General features: G+C 45.0%; 1 protein-coding gene across 1 annotated transcript in view; it reads right to left on the bottom strand.

Moving 5' to 3' along the window:
* Window positions 1-9,225: 9,225 nt before the first annotated feature.
* LOC120037893 (transmembrane protein 198-B-like) overlaps window positions 9,226-19,799 on the bottom strand; it is a 19,933-nt gene continuing 9,359 nt past the window's right edge. Inside the window, exons 2-6 of the mRNA XM_038983857.1 lie at window positions 18,895-19,130; window positions 17,580-17,773; window positions 16,013-16,158; window positions 9,985-10,208; window positions 9,226-9,381 (exon numbers count right to left, since the gene is read on the bottom strand). Of these exons, the coding sequence (XP_038839785.1) occupies window positions 9,226-9,381; window positions 9,985-10,208; window positions 16,013-16,158; window positions 17,580-17,773; window positions 18,895-19,130 (956 nt within the window). The remainder of the gene's footprint in view (window positions 9,382-9,984; window positions 10,209-16,012; window positions 16,159-17,579; window positions 17,774-18,894; window positions 19,131-19,799) is intronic.

Raw genomic sequence — 19,799 nt, 5'->3', positions numbered from 1 at the left:
TAACATCTGGTGCTTGGCTCGTTGTAGTGTGTTCAACAGAGACAGAGAGAGAGCAGAGTACACTTCATTAGGATTGAATTCATAGTTTTGTCTTTATCCCGACGTTGACCTCCGTCACATCTTACTAACCACCAACACAAAGATACAATTTCACAATGGATAACAGGAAATAACAGTCTTGAGGCAAAGCTTTCAGTACCTTCTTTTGCCTTTGAAATGATCTCCCCCTTCATATGGTGTACATGGTACAGTCCTAAACCAGACACAGAGGGAGACGTGTAATGTACCAACCAGTGGTGTACTTGGTACGGTCCTAAACCAGACACAGAGGGAGACGTGTAATGTACCAACCAGTGGTGTACTTGGTACGGTCCTAAACCAGACACAGAGGGAGACGTGTAATGTACCAACCAGTGGTGTACTTGGTACAGTCCTAAACCAGACACAGAGGGAGACGTGTAATGTACCAACCAGTGGTGTACTTGGTACGGTCCTAAACCAGACACAGAGGGAGACGTGGAATGTACCAACCAGTGGTGTCCTTGGTACGGTCCTAAACCAGACACAGAGGGAGACGTGGAATGTACCAACCAGTGGTGTACTTGGTACAGTCCTAAACCAGACACAGAGGGAGACGTGTAATGTACCAACCAGTGGTGTACTTGGTACGGTCCTAAACCAGACACAGAGGGAGACGTGTAATGTACCAACCAGTGGTGTACTTGGTACAGTCCTAAACCAGACACAGAGGGAGACGTGTAATGTACCAACCAGTGGTGTACTTGGTACGGTCCTAAACCAGACACAGAGGGAGACGTGTAATGTTCCAACCAGTGGTGTCCTTGGTACGGTCCTAAACCAGACACAGAGGGAGACGTGGAATGTACCAACCAGTGGTGTACTTGGTACAGTCCTAAACCAGACACAGAGGGAGACGTGTAATGTACCAACCAGTGGTGTACTTGGTACAGTCCTAAACCAGACACAGAGGGAGACGTGTAATGTACCAACCAGTGGTGTACTTGGTACAGTCCTAAACCAGACACAGAGGGAGATGTGTAATGTACCAACCAGTGGTGTAGCGGAGGGTAAACAAGTAAATGCGGTAGACACACTTTTTGCGACCCGGCGATCAGAGTTTACCCATCTATAGTTTTACCACTACACCCCAGGTACTAATGCAGGTACTAACCAGGGTACTAACCCCAGGTACTAACACAGGTACTAACCCCAGGTACCAACCCCAGGTACTAACGCAGGTACTAACCCCATGTACTAACCCAGGTACTAACCCCAGGTACTAACCCAGGTACTAACCCAGGTACTAACCCAGGTACTAACCCCAGGTACTAACCCAGGTACTAACCAGGGTACTAACCCCAGGGACTCACCCATGTACTCACCCTAGGTACTAACCCAGGTACTAACCCAGGTATTAACCCCAGGTAACAACCCCAGGTACTAACCCCAGGTACTAACCCAGGTACTAACCCCAGGTACTAACCCAGGTACTAACCCTAGGTACTAACCCAGGTACTGACCCCAATTACTAACCCCAGGTACTAACCCAGGTACTAACCCCAGGTACTAACCCAGGTACTAACCCAGGTACTAATCCCAGGTACTAACCCCAGGTACTAACCCCCAGGTACTAACCCAGGTACTAACCCCAGGTAACAACCCATGTACTAACCCCAGGTACTAACCCCAGAGACTAACCCCAGAGACTAACCCCAGGTACTAACCCCAGGTACTAACCCTGGTACTAACCCCAGGTAACAACCCAGGTACTAACCCAGGTACTAACCCCAGGTAACAACCCAGGTACTAACCCCAGGTACTAACCCCAGGTACTAACCCCGGTACTAACCCCAGGTACTAACCCCAGGTACTAACCCCATGTACTAAACCCAGGTACAAACCCAGGTACTAACCCCAGGTACTAACCCAAGATACAAACCCAGGTACTAACCCCGGTACTAACCCAGGTACTAACCCCAGGTACTAACCCCAGGTACTAACCCCAGGTACTAACCCCACCTAGACTTTGCTTTCACAGCACAGAATGTGTATAATGGACTTGTTGAGGTGATGTTATATATTCTACTGTAGTCCGGATGACTGTAGGGATGTTATATATTCTACTGTAGTCTGGATGACTGTAGGGATGTTATATATTCTACTGTGGTCTGGATGACTGTAGGGATGTTATATATTCTACTGTAGTCTCTATGACTGTAGGGATGTTATATATTCTACTGTAGTCTCTATGACTGTAGGGATGTTATATATTCTACTGTAGTCTCTATGACTGTAGTGATGTTATATATTCTACTGTAGTCTGGATGACTGTAGGGATGTTATATATTCTACTGTAGTCTGGATGACTGTAGGGATGTTATATATTCTACTGTAGTCTGGATGACTGTAGGGATGTTATATATTCTACTGTAGTCTCTATGACTGTAGGGATGTTATATATTCTACTGTAGTCTCTATGACTGTAGTGATGTTATATATTCTACTGTAGTCTGGATGACTGTAGGGATGTTATATATTCTACTGTAGTCTGGATGACTGTAGGGATGTTATATATATTCTACTGTAGTCTGGATGACTGTAGGGATGTTATATATATTCTACTGTAGTCTGGATGACTGTAGGGATGTTATATATTCTACTGTAGTCTGGATGACTGTAGGGATGTTATATATTCTACTGTAGTCTGGATGACTGTAGGGATGTTATATATTCTACTGTAGTCTGGATGACTGTAGGGATGTTATATATTCTACTGTAGTCTGGATGACTGTAGGGATGTTATATATATTCTACTGTAGTCTGGATGACTGTAGGGATGTTATATATTCTACTGTAGTCTGGATGACTGTAGGGATGTTATATATTCTACTGTAGTCTGGATGACTGTAGGGATGTTATATATATTCTATTGTAGTCTGGATGACAGCAGTGATGTTATATATTCTACTGTAGTCTGGATGACTGTAGGGATGTTATATATATTCTATTGTAGTCTGGATGACAGCAGTGATGTTATATATTCTACTGTAGTCTGGATGACTGTAGGGATGTTATATATTCTACTGTAGTCTGGATGACTGTAGGGATGTTATATATTCTACTGTAGTCTGGATGACTGTAGGGATGTTATATATTCTACTGTAGTCTGGATGACTGTAGGGATGTTATATATTCTACTGTAGTCTGGATGACTGTAGGGATGTTATATATATTCTACTGTAGTCTGGATGACTGTAGGGATGTTATATATATTCTACTGTAGTCTGGATGACAGCAGTGATGTTATATATTCTACTGTAGTCTGGATGACTGTAGGGATGTTATATATTCTACTGTAGTCTGGATGACTGTAGGGATGTTATATATTCTACTGTAGTCTGGATGACTGTAGGGATGTTATATATTCTACTGTAGTCTGGATGACTGTAGGGATGTTATATATATTCTACTGTAGTCTGGATGACTGTAGGGATGTTATATATTCTACTGTAGTCTGGATGACTGTAGGGATGTTATATATTCTACTGTAGTCTGGATGACTGTAGGGATGTTATATATATTCTATTGTAGTCTGGATGACAGCAGTGATGTTATATATTCTACTGTAGTCTGGATGACTGTAGGGATGTTATATATTCTACTGTAGTCTGGATGACTGTAGGGATGTTATATATTCTACTGTAGTCTGGATGACTGTAGGGATGTTATATATTCTACTGTAGTCTGGATGACTGTAGGGATGTTATATATATTCTACTGTAGTCTGGATGACTGTAGGGATGTTATATATTCTACTGTAGTCTGGATGACTGTAGGGATGTTATATATTCTACTGTAGTCTGGATGACTGTCACGTTGTACAGTGCCATATTTTCCTAACTGAAACCCTGAGAAATGCATTTCCGTTTTTCTTGGAATAGAAACCATAATATTAATCAAATTTAATTAAGCTACAGTTCTAAAAATCCATCCCATAAAAGGGTTTAAAGTCTCTAGTACAGCCAATATTAATAACCGTCAAATGCATTTAATAATTAAATCGCTTTAGCTGTGATTGTAAAATTTAATCAAGTCTCCCTTTTGTTATTTAGTTTTACAACTAAAATGTTTGACTGTATTTAAAGACTTGGATGACTTGTATGCTGTGTGATGACATGTACAAATTAGTGAGCGATTTAATAACTTAGTTTCTCAAAGATGCCCTCCGGTGGTCAAATTAGCACTTAACCACCATTAATGGCAACAATGGCTGACAACTAAATAACGTGCCATAGAATTCTGCGGCACCCTGCCAGCTGTGCTGCAGTACGCGGCAACTTTTAAAGGACGAACCACTGTAGGAGTAAATACATTACAAAGGCAGGAGAGGAGAGGAGAGGAGAGGGAGAGGGAGAGGGAGAGGGAGAGGGAGAGGGAGAGGGAGAGGAGAGGGAGAGGGAGAGGGAGAGGAAGAGGGAGAGGAGAGGAGAGGAGAAGAGAGGAGAGGAGACGGCATGTGATTTGTACTGTCTCTCCCACAGGACCAGTAAAGGGCAACATTGAAGCCAAAGCAGGTTTGTTTGAATAATACAGTAGATAACATCCCTTCCTCAGGTTTCAAATCCATTCAAATAAACACAGCCATAATGAGACGAACAGGTTCAACAGACTTAGTGGGGTTTTAATAATGAACGCAGCCCATAATGAGATGAACAGGTTCAACAGACTTAGTGGGGTTTTAATAATGAACGCAGCCCATAATGAGATGGACAGGTTCAACAGACTTAGTGGGGTTTAATAATGAACGCAGCCCATAATGAGATGAACAGGTTAAACAGACTTAGTGGGGTTTAATAATGAACGCAGCCCATAATGAGATGAACAGGTTCAACAGACTAAGTGGGGTTTAATAATGAACGCAGCCCATAATGACACGAACAGGTTAAACAGACTTAGTGGGGTTTAATAATGAACGCAGCCCATAATGAGACGAACAGGTTAAACAGCTGTAATAACATACTGTATGAAGTATCACAGCAGGCCACCTCAGCTGTAATAACATACTGTATAAAGTATCACAGCAGGCCACTTCAGCTGTAATAACATACTGTATAAAGTATCACAGCAGGCCACTTCAGCTGTAATAACATACTGTATGAAGTATCACAGCAGGCCACCTCAGCTGTAATAACATACTGTATAAAGTATCACAGCAGGCCACCTCAGCTGTAATAACATACTGTATAAAGTATCACAGCAGGCCACCTCAGCTGTAATAACATACTGTATAAAGTATCACAGCAGGCCACCTCAGCTGTAATAACATACTGTATAAAGTATCACAGCAGGCCACCTCAGCTGTAATAACATACTGTATAAAGTATCACAGCAGGCCACCTCAGCTGTAATAACATACTGTATAAAGTATCACAGCAGGCCACCTCAGCTGTAATAACATACTGTATAAAGTATCACAGCAGGCCACCTCAGCTGTAATAACATACTGTATAAAGTATCACAGCAGGCCACTTCAGCTGTAATAACATACTGTATAAAGTATCACAGCAGGCCACTTCAGCTGTAATAACATACTGTATAAAGTATCACAGCAGGCCACCTCAGCTGTAATAACATACTGTATAAAGTATCACAGCAGGCCACCTCAGCTGTAATAACATACTGTATAAAGTATCACAGCAGGCCACTTCAGCTGTAATAACATACTGTATAAAGTATCACAGCAGGCCACCTCAGCTGTAATAACATACTGTATAAAGTATCACAGCAGGCCACCTCAGCTGTAATAACATACTGTATAAAGTATCACAGCAGGCCACTTCAGCTGTAATAACATACTGTATAAAGTATCACAGCAGGCCACTTCAGCTGTAATAACATACTGTATAAAGTATCACAGCAGGCCACCTCAGCTGTAATAACATACTGTATAAAGTATCACAGCAGGCCACCTCAGCTGTAATAACATACTGTATAAAGTATCACAGCAGGCCACCTCAGCTGTAATAACATACTGTATAAAGTATCACAGCAGGCCACCTCAGCTGTAATAACATACTGTATAAAGTATCACAGCAGGCCACCTCAGCTGTAATAACATACTGTATAAAGTATCACAGCAGGCCACCTCAGCTGTAATAACATACTGTATAAAGTATCACAGCAGGCCACTTCAGCTGTAATAACATACTGTATGAAGTATCACAGCAGGCCACTTCAGCTGTAATAACATACTGTATAAAGTATCACAGCAGGCCACCTCAGCTGTAATAACATACTGTATAAAGTATCACAGCAGGCCACTTCAGCTGTAATAACATACTGTATAAAGTATCACAGCAGGCCACCTCAGCTGTAATAACATACTGTATAAAGTATCACAGCAGGCCACTTCAGCTGTAATAACATACTGTATAAAGTATCACAGCAGGCCACCTCAGCTGTAATAACATACTGTATAAAGTATCACAGCAGGCCACCTCAGCTGTAATAACATACTGTATAAAGTATCACAGCAGGCCACTTCAGCTGTAATAACATACTGTATAAAGTATCACAGCAGGCCACCTCAGCTGTAATAACATACTGTATAAAGTATCACAGCAGGCCACTTCAGCTGTAATAACATACTGTATAAAGTATCACAGCAGGCCACTTCAGCTGTAATAACATACTGTATAAAGTATCACAGCAGGCCACTTCAGCTGTAATAACATACTGTATAAAGTATCACAGCAGGCCACCTCAGCTGTAATAACATACTGTATGAAGTATCACAGCAGGCCACCTCAGCTGTAATAACATACTGTATAAAGTATCACAGCAGGCCACTTCAGCTGTAATAACATACTGTATAAAGTATCACAACAGGCCACCTCAGCTGTAATAACATACTGTATAAAGTATCACAGCAGGCCACCTCAGCTGTAATAACATACTGTATGAAGTATCACAGCAGGCCACCTCAGCTGTAATAACATACTGTATAAAGTATCACAGCAGGCCACTTCAGCTGTAATAACATACTGTATAAAGTATCACAGCAGGCCACCTTAGCTGTAATAACATACTGTATAAAGTATCACAGCAGGCCACTTCAGCTGTAATAACATACTGTATAAAGTATCACAGCAGGCCACTTCAGCTGTAATAACATACTGTATAAAGTATCACAGCAGGCCACTTCAGCTGTAATAACATACTGTATAAAGTATCACAGCAGGCCACCTCAGCTGTAATAACATACTGTATAAAGTATCACAGCAGGCCACCTCAGCTGTAATAACATACTGTATAAAGTATCACAGCAGGCCACCTCAGCTGTAATAACATACTGTATAAAGTATCACAGCAGGCCACTTCAGGTGTAATAACATACTGTATAAAGTATCACAGCAGGCCACTTCAGCTGTAATAACATACTGTATAAAGTATCACAGCAGGCCACTTCAGCTGTAATAACATACTGTATAAAGTATCACAGCAGGCCACCTCAGCTGTAATAACATACTGTATAAAGTATCACAGCAGGCCACCTCAGCTGTAATAACATACTGTATAAAGTATCACAGCAGGCCACCTCAGCTGTAATAACATACTGTATAAAGTATCACAGCAGGCCACTTCAGCTGTAATAACATACTGTATAAAGTATCACAGCAGGCCACCTCAGCTGTAATAACATACTGTATAAAGTATCACAGCAGGCCACTTCAGCTGTAATAACATACTGTATAAAGTATCACAGCAGGCCACCTCAGCTGTAATAACATACTGTATAAAGTATCACAGCAGGCCACCTCAGCTGTAATAACATACTGTATAAAGTATCACAGCAGGCCACTTCAGCTGTAATAACATACTGTATAAAGTATCACAGCAGGCCACTTCAGCTGTAATAACATACTGTATAAAGTATCACAGCAGGCCACCTCAGCTGTAATAACATACTGTATAAAGTATCACAGCAGGCCACCTCAGCTGTAATAACATACTGTATAAAGTATCACAGCAGGCCACTTCAGCTGTAATAACATACTGTATAAAGTATCACAGCAGGCCACCTCAGCTGTAATAACATACTGTATAAAGTATCACAGCAGGCCACCTCAGCTGTAATAACATACTGTATAAAGTATCACAGCAGGCCACCTCAGCTGTAATAACATACTGTATAAAGTATCACAGCAGGCCACCTCAGCTGTAATAACATACTGTATAAAGTATCACAGCAGGCCACTTCAGCTGTAATAACATACTGTATAAAGTATCACAGCAGGCCACCTCAGCTGTAATAACATACTGTATAAAGTATCACAGCAGGCCACTTCAGCTGTAATAACATACTGTATAAAGTATCACAGCAGGCCACCTCAGCTGTAATAACATACTGTATAAAGTATCACAGCAGGCCACCTCAGCTGTAATAACATACTGTATAAAGTATCACAGCAGGCCACCTCTGGTCGGGGGGATGGCTGGGGGGATGGTTGGGGGGATGGCTGAGGGATGGCTGGGGGGATGGTTGGGGGGATGGCTGTAGGGATGGCCAGGGGGATGGCTGGGGGGATGGCTGGAGGGATGGCTGGGGGGATGGTTGGGGGGATGGTTGGGGGGATGGTTGGGGGCCGGAACATAATTATAATCGTTTGTACACCGCAAATGGACCACAACTACGCCCCCAAAAATAAATAGTATTTGAAAATAACAATAATTTCATAACTTGATTACATTGAAATACAATCACAAATTTTTACCAAAAACTAATCCACCTCCCAAAGAAGTTTGCAGGTATTCTGGGAAATTGTAACACTTCATAAAGAGATGTCTTGAAGACTTCAGTCAGTGCTTCCTTGCTCTCTCTTAAGAGCTGAGACGTAGGAACCACAGCAGGGATGTTACACAGCCCACGTAAAACCACAGACTAAAGGACGGAATGGAAAGAGAAGAGAAGACATCAACAGCCTTTCAATAAATCAGTCCAGGGTTCAAAGGTCAATCTCAATCTGGACACTGATTGTTTCAGGGTTGAACGAAAGAGAAGGGAAGGGACGGCATCAACGTCTATATGCACCTCAGAAAAAAATAGGTCCAGAGATTAACGTTCAATCCAGACACTGAAGACGTTTTCTGGATAGTGAATGGACAGACAGCACCACTCCACAACACTATGGGGCATTGTCATTGTCACACCCGTACAGCCGGTCCATTGGGGGCGGTCAGGGGTACTTGGGATCCACAGTCGTAGTCTCGGTCAGCTATGTGGTGCCTGGCGATGGGCCTGCCGTGGTGAGGGTATCCTCGTCTGTCCACCTGTCTGTCCCGGAAACTAGCGATGTAACTCTGAGGAGGGAGGGGGAGAGGGAGGGAGGGAGGGAGGAAGAGGGAGAGAGAAGGAGAGGGAGGGAGAGAGAAGGAGAGGGAGGGAGAGAGAGAGAAGGCGAGGGTTTGTCCAGAGCCAAGACAAACAGACAGTGATCGACACAGATGAAGACAGGCTGAAGACAGGCTGAAGACAGGCTGAAGACAGGCTGAAGACAGATGAAGACAGATGAAGACAGGCTGAAGACAGATTAAGACAGATTAAGACAGATTAAGACAGGCTGAAGACAGGCTGAAGACAGGCTGAAGACAGATGAAGACAGATGAAGACAGATGAAGACAGGCTGAAGACAGGATGAAGACAGATGAAGACAGATGAAGAAATATGAAGACAGGCTGAAGACAGGCACAGTTTTACAGAAGATATATTGGGAGGCACACATACCTATTTACAGACACTGAAATAGGCACAAATATATATTGACACAGACATATTGACACCCATTGAGACCGGCAATTAGATACAGTATTCCCTATAGTGTACTGCTTTTGGCCTGGGCCCAAAGGGAAAAAGATGCCATTTGGGTCTCATACAGGCAGAGAGCCAGAGAGCCAGGGTCTTACAGGAGAGAGCACGTCCCCATCGAAGCGTAGAGTGTGGTCTGGTTTCCTGTGGTAGGTGATAGGCTCAGGGAGGAGGGGTTTGTTGTTGGTGGTGGTAAGTGGAGGAGGGTGGTGGTACTGCTTCTGTCTCCTCTTCTTCTTCTTCCTCACTTCTTTCTGCATCCTCTCTTCCTTCTGGTGGATCCTCATCAACTGGACCCTCCGCTGCTGTCGACTGAGAACCACTGGAGACAGAGAGAGAGACAGGAGGAGAGGATGAGAGAGGGAGGGCAGAGAGAGAGAGACAGGAGGAGAGGATGAGAGAGGGAGGGCAGAGAGAGAATGAGAGAGATGAAGAGTAGAGAGAGAGAGACAGGAGGAGAGGATGAGAGAGGGAGGGCAGAGAGAGAATGACAGAGACGAAGGGTAGAGAGAGAGAGAGAGAGAGAGAGATGAAGGGTAGAGAGATGAAGGGTAGAGAGAGAGAGCGAGAGAGAGAGATGAAGGGTAGAGAGATGAAGGGTAGAGAGAGAGAGAGCGAGAGGGGGGGTGGGATAAGAAACAGACAGAGAGGAAGAGAGATAAATAAAGACAGTCTGAAACCTCCTCATCTTCCATCCAACAGCACAAATAGCACAGTCCCCCATTCATACAGCATCCAGAGGAAGAGACTGACAGTCTGCTGAAAACCTTGTCTTCCATCATTCATACAGCCTCCCTCTGGGGATACTGCAAACGACAACACATTGTGCTGCCTCACAAACAGACTCCTACAATGTTTTGACACCCTCCTCCAAGAAGCACATGATTAATAATACTGTTCCCTGTTCATTATCAACAGGACTAATAATACTGTTCCCTGTTCATTATCAACAGGACTAATAATACTGTTCCCTGTTCATTATCAGCAGGACTAATAATACTGTTCCCTGTTCATTATCAACAGGACTAATAATACTGTTCCCTGTTCATTATCAACAGGACTAAAACTACTGTTCCCTGTTCATTATCAGCAGGACTAATATTACTGTTCCCTGTTCATTATCAACAGGACTAATAATACTGTTCCCTGTTCATTATCAACAGGACTAATAATACTGTTCCCTGTTCATTATCAGCAGGACTAATAATACTGTTCCCTGTTCATTATCAGCAGGACTAATAATACTGTTCCCTGTTCATTATCAACAGGACTAATAATACTGTTCCCTGTTCATTATCAGCAGGACTAATATTACTGTTCCCTGTTCATTATCATTAGAATTTGTGTCATATCTGCTGCTCTCTCTCTATTTTATGCCTCAACAGTCCACACACAGCCAGAGGTAGAGTCACCATCTGTCATTATCTCCACTTAATGATGTCCTCTTTACCCTCCTCTCTGCCTCTCCTTGTCTCTCACCACTTCTCACCCCATATCATCTCTTTTTACTCTCCTCTCCGCCTCTCCTTGTCTCTCACCTCTTCTCACCCCATATCATCTCTTTTTACTCTCCTCTCCGCCTCTCCTTGTCTCTCACCTCTTCTCACCCCATATCATCTCTTTTTACTCTCCTCTCCGCCTCTCCTTGTCTCTCACCTCTTCTCACCCCATATCATCTCTTTTTACTCTCCTCTCCGCCTCTCCTTGTCTCTCACCTCTTCTCACCCCATATCATCTCTTTTTACTCTCCTCTCCGCCTCTCCTTGTATCTCAACCCTCTTTACCCTCCTCTCTGCTTCTCCCTTTCTCTCACCCCTCTTTACTCTCCTCTTTTCCTCTCCCTGTCTCTCACCCCCTCATCTCTCTTTACCCTCCTCTCTGCTTCTCCCTTTCTCTTACCCACTCTAACCCTCCTCTCTTCCTCACCCGGTCTCTTAACCCCTCTAACCCCCCTCTCTATAACTCATTGCCTCTCCCATCCTGTCCCTGCCCCCTTGACCTCCCTACCCCACCTTGACCTCCTTGCTGCCCCCCCCCCCCTCATCCCTCTGCCCCCCCCCCCCCCCCTTCACCCTCTTCCCTGCAATCAAAACGTATAATCTTGGGAGAGTGGGGAGGAGGGGTCCACAGGTTGTTACTATGACAACCACCAGATTCCAACCACAGCACCACAGTCAAAGTGTCCTTCCTTCTCTTGATTTAGAGCACATGCTTTGATCACAAGCCATCACAATGTTCACCGTTTAATCACATTAAATGTGTGACTTCCTGTTAACGCATAATTACATGTAGAACCTCGTTCTATGAAATCGTTGATTCTGTGGTGGTATATAGCCTACCTCCAACCTTTGTTAGACTTCAGTGCAGATTTTGACATTACCGATCATAGTCTGTTGCTGGAAAAACGTATGTGTTATGGCTTTACACCCCCTGCTATATTGTGGATAAAGAGTTAGCTGTCTAACAGAACACAGAGGGTGTTCTTTAATGGAAGCCTCTCCAACATAATCCAGTTAGAATCAGGAATTCCCCAGGGTAGCTGTCTAGGCCCATTACATTTTTCAATCTTTACTAACGACATGCCACTAGCTTTGAGTAAAGCCAGTGTGTCTCTGTATGCGGATGACTCAACACTATACACGTCAGCTACTACAGCGACTGAAATGACTGCAACACTTAACAAAGAGTTGTAGTTAGTTTCAGAATGGGTGGCAAGGAATAACTTAGTCCTAAATATTATTTTTTTAACTAAAAGCATTATATTTGGGACAAATCATTCACTAAACCTCAACTAAATCTTGTAATAAATAATGTGGATATTGAGGCAGGTCCTACAGGCCCTAGTTTTGTCGCACCTGGACTAATGTTCAGTCATGTGGTCAGGTGCCACAATAAGGGATTTTAGGAAAATTACAATTGGCTCAGAACAGGGCAGCACGGCTGGCCCTTGGACGTACACAGAGTCTAATATTAATAATATGCATGTCAATCTCTCCTGGCTCAAAGTGGAGGAGAGATTGACTTCATCGCTACTTGTATTTGTGAGAGGTATTGACATGTTGAATGCACCGAGCTGTCTGTCAAAACTACTGGCACACAGCTCGGACACCCATGCATACCCCACAAGACATGCCACAAGAGGTCTCTTCACAGTCCCCAAGCCCAGAAAAGACTATGGTAGGTACACAGTACTACATAGAGCCATGACTACATGGAACTCTATTCCACATCAGGTAACTGATGCAGCAGTAGAATCAGATTTAAAAACACAGATAAAACACCTTATGGAACAGCAGGGACTGTGAAGCAACACAAACATAGGCACAGACACATGTATACACACACATGATAACATACGCACTATACACACACACACGTACACATGATAACATACATGGATTTAGTACTGTAGATATGTGGTAGTGGTGAAGTAGGGGCCTGAGGGCACACAGTGTGTCGTGAAATCTGTGAATGTATTGTAATGTTTTTTTAAATGGTATAAACTGCTTTAATTTTGCTGGACTCCCAGGAAGAGCAGCTAATGGGTATCCTTAATAAATACAAAATACACTCCCACACGCAGAAATCACACTACAGGCCAGTTAGACTCAGATTAAGCCTAGTCCTGACCCCATTGGTTTGTAGTGTTGGATTTGGCTTAAAGTAACTGCCCAGTCAAAAGCTTACGTTTAAAAGTTAACATTCTGTTAACTCATACCAAAAATAATGTTTCTGACTCATCCTATGCTCGTATTTGTGGCCATTGCATGAATGGCAGAAGAAAAAAAATACTTAAAAAAAAAACCCACCTCAAACTTCTATCTCACAGAGACCATTTAAAAAAAACGATTTCCTCTTTGAGGATGATGTGCTACTCCTGAGTAGGATGAGCTGGCCAATCAGTGGTCTAGAGCGTAGAGGATGAGCTGGCCAATCAGTGGTCTAGAGCATAGAGGATGAGCTGGCCAATCAGTGGTCTAGAGCGTAGAGGATGAGCTGGCCAATCAGTGGTCTAGAGCGTAGAGGATGAGCTGGCCAATCAGCGGTCTAGAGCGTAGAGGATGAGCTGGCCAATCAGCGGTCTAGAGCGTAGAGGATGAGCTGGCCAATCAGCGGTCTAGAGCATAGAGGATGAGCTGGCCAATCAGCGGTCTAGAGCATAGAGGATGAGCTGGCCAATCAGTGGTCTAGAGCATAGAGGATGAGCTGGCCAATCAGTGGTCTAGAGCGTAGAGGATGAGCTGGCCAATCAGTGGTCTAGAGCATAGAGGATGAGCTGGCCAATCAGCGGTCTAGAGGATGAGCTGGCCAATCAGTGGTCTAGAGCATAGAGGATGAGCTGGCCAATCAGTGGTCTAGAGCATAGAGGATGAGCTGGCCAATCAGCGGTCTAGAGGATGAGCTGGCCAATCAGTGGTCTAGAGCATAGAGGATGAGCTGGCCAATCAGCGGTCTAGAGGATGAGCTGGCCAATCAGTGGTCTAGAGCGTAGAGGATGAGCTGGCCAATCAGTGGTCTAGAGCATAGAGGATGAGCTGGCCAATCAGCGGTCTAGAGGATGAGCTGGCCAATCAGTGGTCTAGAGCATAGAGGATGAGCTGGCCAATCAGTGGTCTAGAGCATAGAGGATGAGCTGGCCAATCAGTGGTCTAGAGCATAGAGGATGAGCTGGCCAATCAGCGGTCTAGAGCGTAGAGGATGAGCTGGCCAATCAGTGGTCTAGAGCATAGAGGATGAGCTGGCCAATCAGCGGTCTAGAGGATGACCTGGCCAATCAGTGGTCTAGAGCATAGAGGATGAGCTGGCCAATCAGTGGTCTAGAGCGTAGAGGATGAGCTGGCCAATCAGTGGTCTAGAGCATAGAGGATGAGCTGGCCAATCAGCGGTCTAGAGGATGAGCTGGCCAATCAGTGGTCTAGAGCATAGAGGATGAGCTGGCCAATCAGTGGTCTAGAGCATAGAGGATGAGCTGGCCAATCAGCGGTCTAGAGCGTAGAGGATGAGCTGGCCAATCAGTGGTCTAGAGCATAGAGGATGAGCTGGCCAATCAGCGGTCTAGAGGATGAGCTGGCCAATCAGCGGTCTAGAGGATGAGCTGGCCAATCAGTGGTCTAGAGCATAGAGGATGAGCTGGCCAATCAGTGATCTAGAGCATAGAGGATGAGCTGGCCAATCAGCGGTCTAGAGCGTAGAGGATGAGCTGGCCAATCAGTGGTCTAGAGCATAGAGGATGAGCTGGCCAATCAGTGGTCTAGAGCATAGAGGATGAGCTGGCCAATCAGCGGTCTAGAGGATGAGCTGGCCAATCAGCGGTCTAGAGGATGAGCTGGCCAATCAGTGGTCTAGAGCGTAGAGGATGAGCTGGCCAATCAGTGGTCTAGAGCATAGAGGATGAGCTGGCCAATCAGTGGTCTAGAGCATAGAGGATGAGCTGGCCAATCAGCGGTCTACTCGCATTAATATTTTTAATGTTGTTGGGGTACGCCCACACCATTCCAACACAGAAAAGCTGCTTTTGGTAAACTAATTTTTTGTGAGGATAACTCTTTCACTCATATTGTAAATAATTATAGGTCAAATTTCATGGAAATCTGGAAACACTGGACAGTTACTTTAATCATGTCTAGGACTTGACTTGAAACTTGATATGACAAAGACCACAGCTGGCAAGACCACACCAGATCTATCACTCACCCTCAGTGTGTGAGTATCCCTCTGTTAGGGTTAAAGGTCAGGGATCAGACTCACCCTCAGTGTGTGAGTATCCCTCTGTTAGGGTTAAAGGTCAGGGATCAGACTCACCCTCAGTGTGTGAGTATCCCTCTGTTAGGGTTAAAGGTCAGGGATCAGACTCACCTTCAGTGTGTGAGTATCCCTCTATTAGGGTTAACGGTCAGGGATCAGACTCACCCTCAGTGTGTGAGTATCCCTCTGTTAGGGTTAAAGGTCAGGGATCAGACTCACCCTCAGTGTGTGAGTATCCCTCTGTTAGGGTTAAAGGTCAGGGATCAGACTCACCCTCAGTGTGTGAGTATCCCTCTGTTAGGGTTAAAGGTCAGGGATCAGACTCACCCTCAGTGTGTGAGTATCCCTCTATTAGGGTTAAAGGTCAGGGCTCAGACTCACCCTCAGTGTGTGAATATCCCTCGGCGGTTACCTTCCATTGGATGAGGACCCCCAGCAATGCCAGGACAGGCCACAGCCCCATGACGACCCAGGTGAACCAGCAGAGAGGACGGGGCGGAGCCACCTTGATCCTCTCCGACATGTATCTGTAACAGAGTCAAGGAATAAGAAGGGGGTGTAGTATGTTGGCAAACCCCCGAGGGACCTTATTGCTATTTTAAACTGGTTACCAACATAAATAGAACAATAAACATGCATTTTTTGCATCATACACATGGTATATTGTCTGATATACACAAGGTTGAAATGCTGTGTCAGCCAATCAGCATCCAGGACCCAAACTACCCGGTTTATAATATGTATTTACCTATAATTATATAAGAATGTTTAAGACCGCAGTTTATTTCCCTTCAAAAAAAGCTGAACTTTCTTTCACAATCCTAGAACTAAGCGGACTCCTTCAGTGGTCCAGACAACTTCTGAAATCTTGGAAATCTTGGAAGCCACTTACAGTAGTGTTATCTTACTGTAATGCTATTTTACAGTAGTGTTATCTTACTGTAATGCTATTTTACAGTAGTGTTATCTTACTGTAATGCTATTTTACAGTAGTGTTATCTTACTGTAATGCTATTTTACAGTAGTGTTATCTTACTGTAATGCTATTTTACAGTAGTGTTATCTTACTGTAATGCTATTTTACAGTAGTGTTATCTTACTGTAATGCTATTTTACAGTAGTGTTATCTCACTGTAATGCAACTTCTGAAATCTTGGAAATCAAACCACAGACGTTTAATATATGCTCTTTAGCAGACACTTATTTTCCCCAAAGCCACTTATAGTAATGTTATCTTACTGTAATGTTATTTTACAGTAATGTTATCTTACTGTAATGTTATTTTACAGTAATGTTAGTGTTAGTTCCAGTAGTGCGTGCAAAAATTTGAATACATTTTCAGATGGGTGGCCTTCACGATCCTGGCTTTGGAAGCACCTTGCTCTACCAGCTGAGCAACAGAGGAGAGGAGAGAAGAGGATGGGAGCGGTGAGGAGGGGTGAGGAGGAGAAAGGAAGGGAGGGGAGATGAGGGGTGAGGAGAGGGGAGAGGAGGGGTATGGAGAGGAGGAGAGGGGAGAGGAGGGGTGAGGATAGGAGAAGAGGAAGGGAGGGGAGATGAGGGGTGAGGAGAGGGGAGAGGAGGGGTACGGAGAGGAGGAGAGGGGAGAGGAGGGGTGAGGAGAGGAGAAGAGGAAGGGTGAGGAGAGGGGAGGAGGAGAGGAGGAGAAGAGGGGTGAGGAGAGGGGAGTGGTGAGGAGAGGAGTGAGGAGAGGAGGAGAGGAGGGGTGGTGAGGAGAGGAGAGGAGAGGATGGGTGAGGAGAGGAGGAGAGGGGTGAGGAGAGGAGAGGGGAGAGGAGAGGAGGAGAGGGGAGAGGAGGAGAGGAGGAGAGGAGAGGGGTGAGGAGAGGAGAGGAGGGGTGAGGAGAGGAGGAGAGGGGAGAGGAGAGGAGGAGAGGGGAGGAGGAGACGAGGAGAGGAGAGAGCCCTAACTACAACACCAACACACCTGACCAGAGCGAACAGCTCGAGGAAGTAGTCCACAGTGACGGTGATGACAGCCGAGCCAAACACAGCGGTGGAGAGGGTGGTGAAGAAGCGCTGCCATTGGAGGGTGAGGACGGCGAACAGCATGCCTGACCCCAACAACACGCCCAGGGGCACCCACACCGTCCGGGGGTGGTGGAACTCCCCCATTACCACCTGCATGGAGATTCAACCAACCAATCAACCGAATGAACCTTATTGTCCCCATAAGGAAACTTTACATGTGATCAGGGGTAACGTGAATACACTGAGTGTACAAAACATTAGGAACACCTTCCTAATAATGGGTTGCACCCCGTTTTTCCCTCAGAACAGCCTCAATTCATCGGGACATGGACTCTACAAGGTGTTGAAAGCGTTCCACAGCTGGCCCATGTTGACTCCAATGCTTCTCACAGTTGTGTCAAGTTGGCTGGATGTCCTTTGGGTGGCGGACCATTCTTGATACAGACGGGAAACTGTTGAGTCTGGAAAACCCAGCAGCGTTGCAGTTCTTGACGCAAACCGGTGCACCTGGCACCTGGCACCTACTACCATACCCCGTTCAAAGGCACTTAAATATTTTCCCCACTAACCCTCTGAAAGGCACACATACACAATCCATGTCTCAATTGTTTTAAGGCTTAAAATCCCTATTTAACCTGTCTCCTCCCCTTCATCTAAACTGACTGAAGTGGATTTAACAAGTGACATCAATAAGGGATCATAGTTTCACCTGGATTCACCTGGTCAGTCTGTGTCATGGAAAGAGCAGGTATTCCTAATGTTTTGTCCACTCACTGTATTCACGTTAACTCAGTGTACACAGAGTGTAATAAAAAATATATCTGGACATTAATACAAACTAGGAAACAGGGCCCAAAATCATGAAGCATTTCAGAGAAGGAGTGCTGATCTAGGATCAGTTTAGCGGTTTAAATCATAAAGAACAATATCATATGGTCCGGGAGCTGGAGACCTGATCCTAGACCTGATCCTAGACCTGATCCTAGACCTGATCCCAGACCTGATCCTAGACCTGATCCTAGACCTGATCCTAGACCTGACCCTAGACCTGATCCCAGACCTGATCATCCCAGACCTGATCCTAGACCTGATCCTAGACCTGATCCTAGACCTGATCCCAGACCTGATCCTAGAGCTGATCCTAGACCTGATCCTAGACCTGATCCCAGACCTGATCATCCCAGACCTGATCCTAAACCTGATCCTAAACCTGATCCTAGATCTAAATTGAATCTAAATATATTATTATTATTTTTCTAAATGATTCTTACCAGTGAGGCGATGCCCAGCAGTAATCCCAGCAACAGCCCCACCATGAAGAGTCCCACGGAGCGCACCAGCATGGTGACCAGGCCACAGAGGGTACCGATGCCCAGGCCGATGCCCACCGAGGCCTCCACACTCAGCTGGGTGTCCAGGACACGCTCCTTATAACACAGCAGAAAGATGATGACAGAGCCAAACATCAAGCCTGTTAGGAACATCACCGCCTTGAAGCAACGGTAACCTGGAGAGGAGAGGAGGAGAGAGAGACAGGTTAGAGAACATCACCGCCTTGAAACAACGGTAACCTGGAGAGGAGAGAGAGAGAGAGAGACAGGAGACAGGTTAGAGAACATCACCGCCTTGAAACAACGATAACCTGGAGAGGAGAGAGAGAGAGAGAGAGAGAGAGAGAGAGAGACAGGAGGCAGGTTAGAGAACATCACCGCCTTGAAACAACGATAACCTGGAGAGGAGAGAGAGAGAGAGAGAGAGAGAGAGAGAGAGAGAGAGAGGAGGCAGGTTAGAGAACATCACCGCCTTGAAGCAATGGTAACCTGGAGAGGAGGAGGAGGAGGAGAAGAAAGAGAGAGAGAGAGAGAGAGAGAGAGAGAGAGAGAGAGAGAGAGAGAGAGAGAGAGAGAGAGAGAGAGAGAGAGAGAGAGAGAGAGAGAGAGAATCCGAAGTCAAATGTCTACTGTTTGCTGATGATCTGGTGCTTCTGTCACCAACCAAGGAGGGCCTACAGCAGCACCTAGATCTTCTGCACAGATTCTGCCAGACCTGGGCCCTGACAGTAAATCCCAGTAAGACCAAAATAATGGTGTTCCAAAAAAGGTCCAGTCGCCAGGACCACAAATTCCATCTAGACACTGTTGCCCTAGAGCACACAAAAAACGATACATACATTGGC

This window comes from Salvelinus namaycush, unplaced genomic scaffold, assembly GCF_016432855.1.
Source record: "Salvelinus namaycush isolate Seneca unplaced genomic scaffold, SaNama_1.0 Scaffold197, whole genome shotgun sequence".
In the NCBI taxonomy this organism is placed as follows: Eukaryota; Metazoa; Chordata; class Actinopteri; order Salmoniformes; family Salmonidae; genus Salvelinus; species Salvelinus namaycush.
This window is presented reverse-complemented; position numbering and strand designations above follow the sequence as displayed.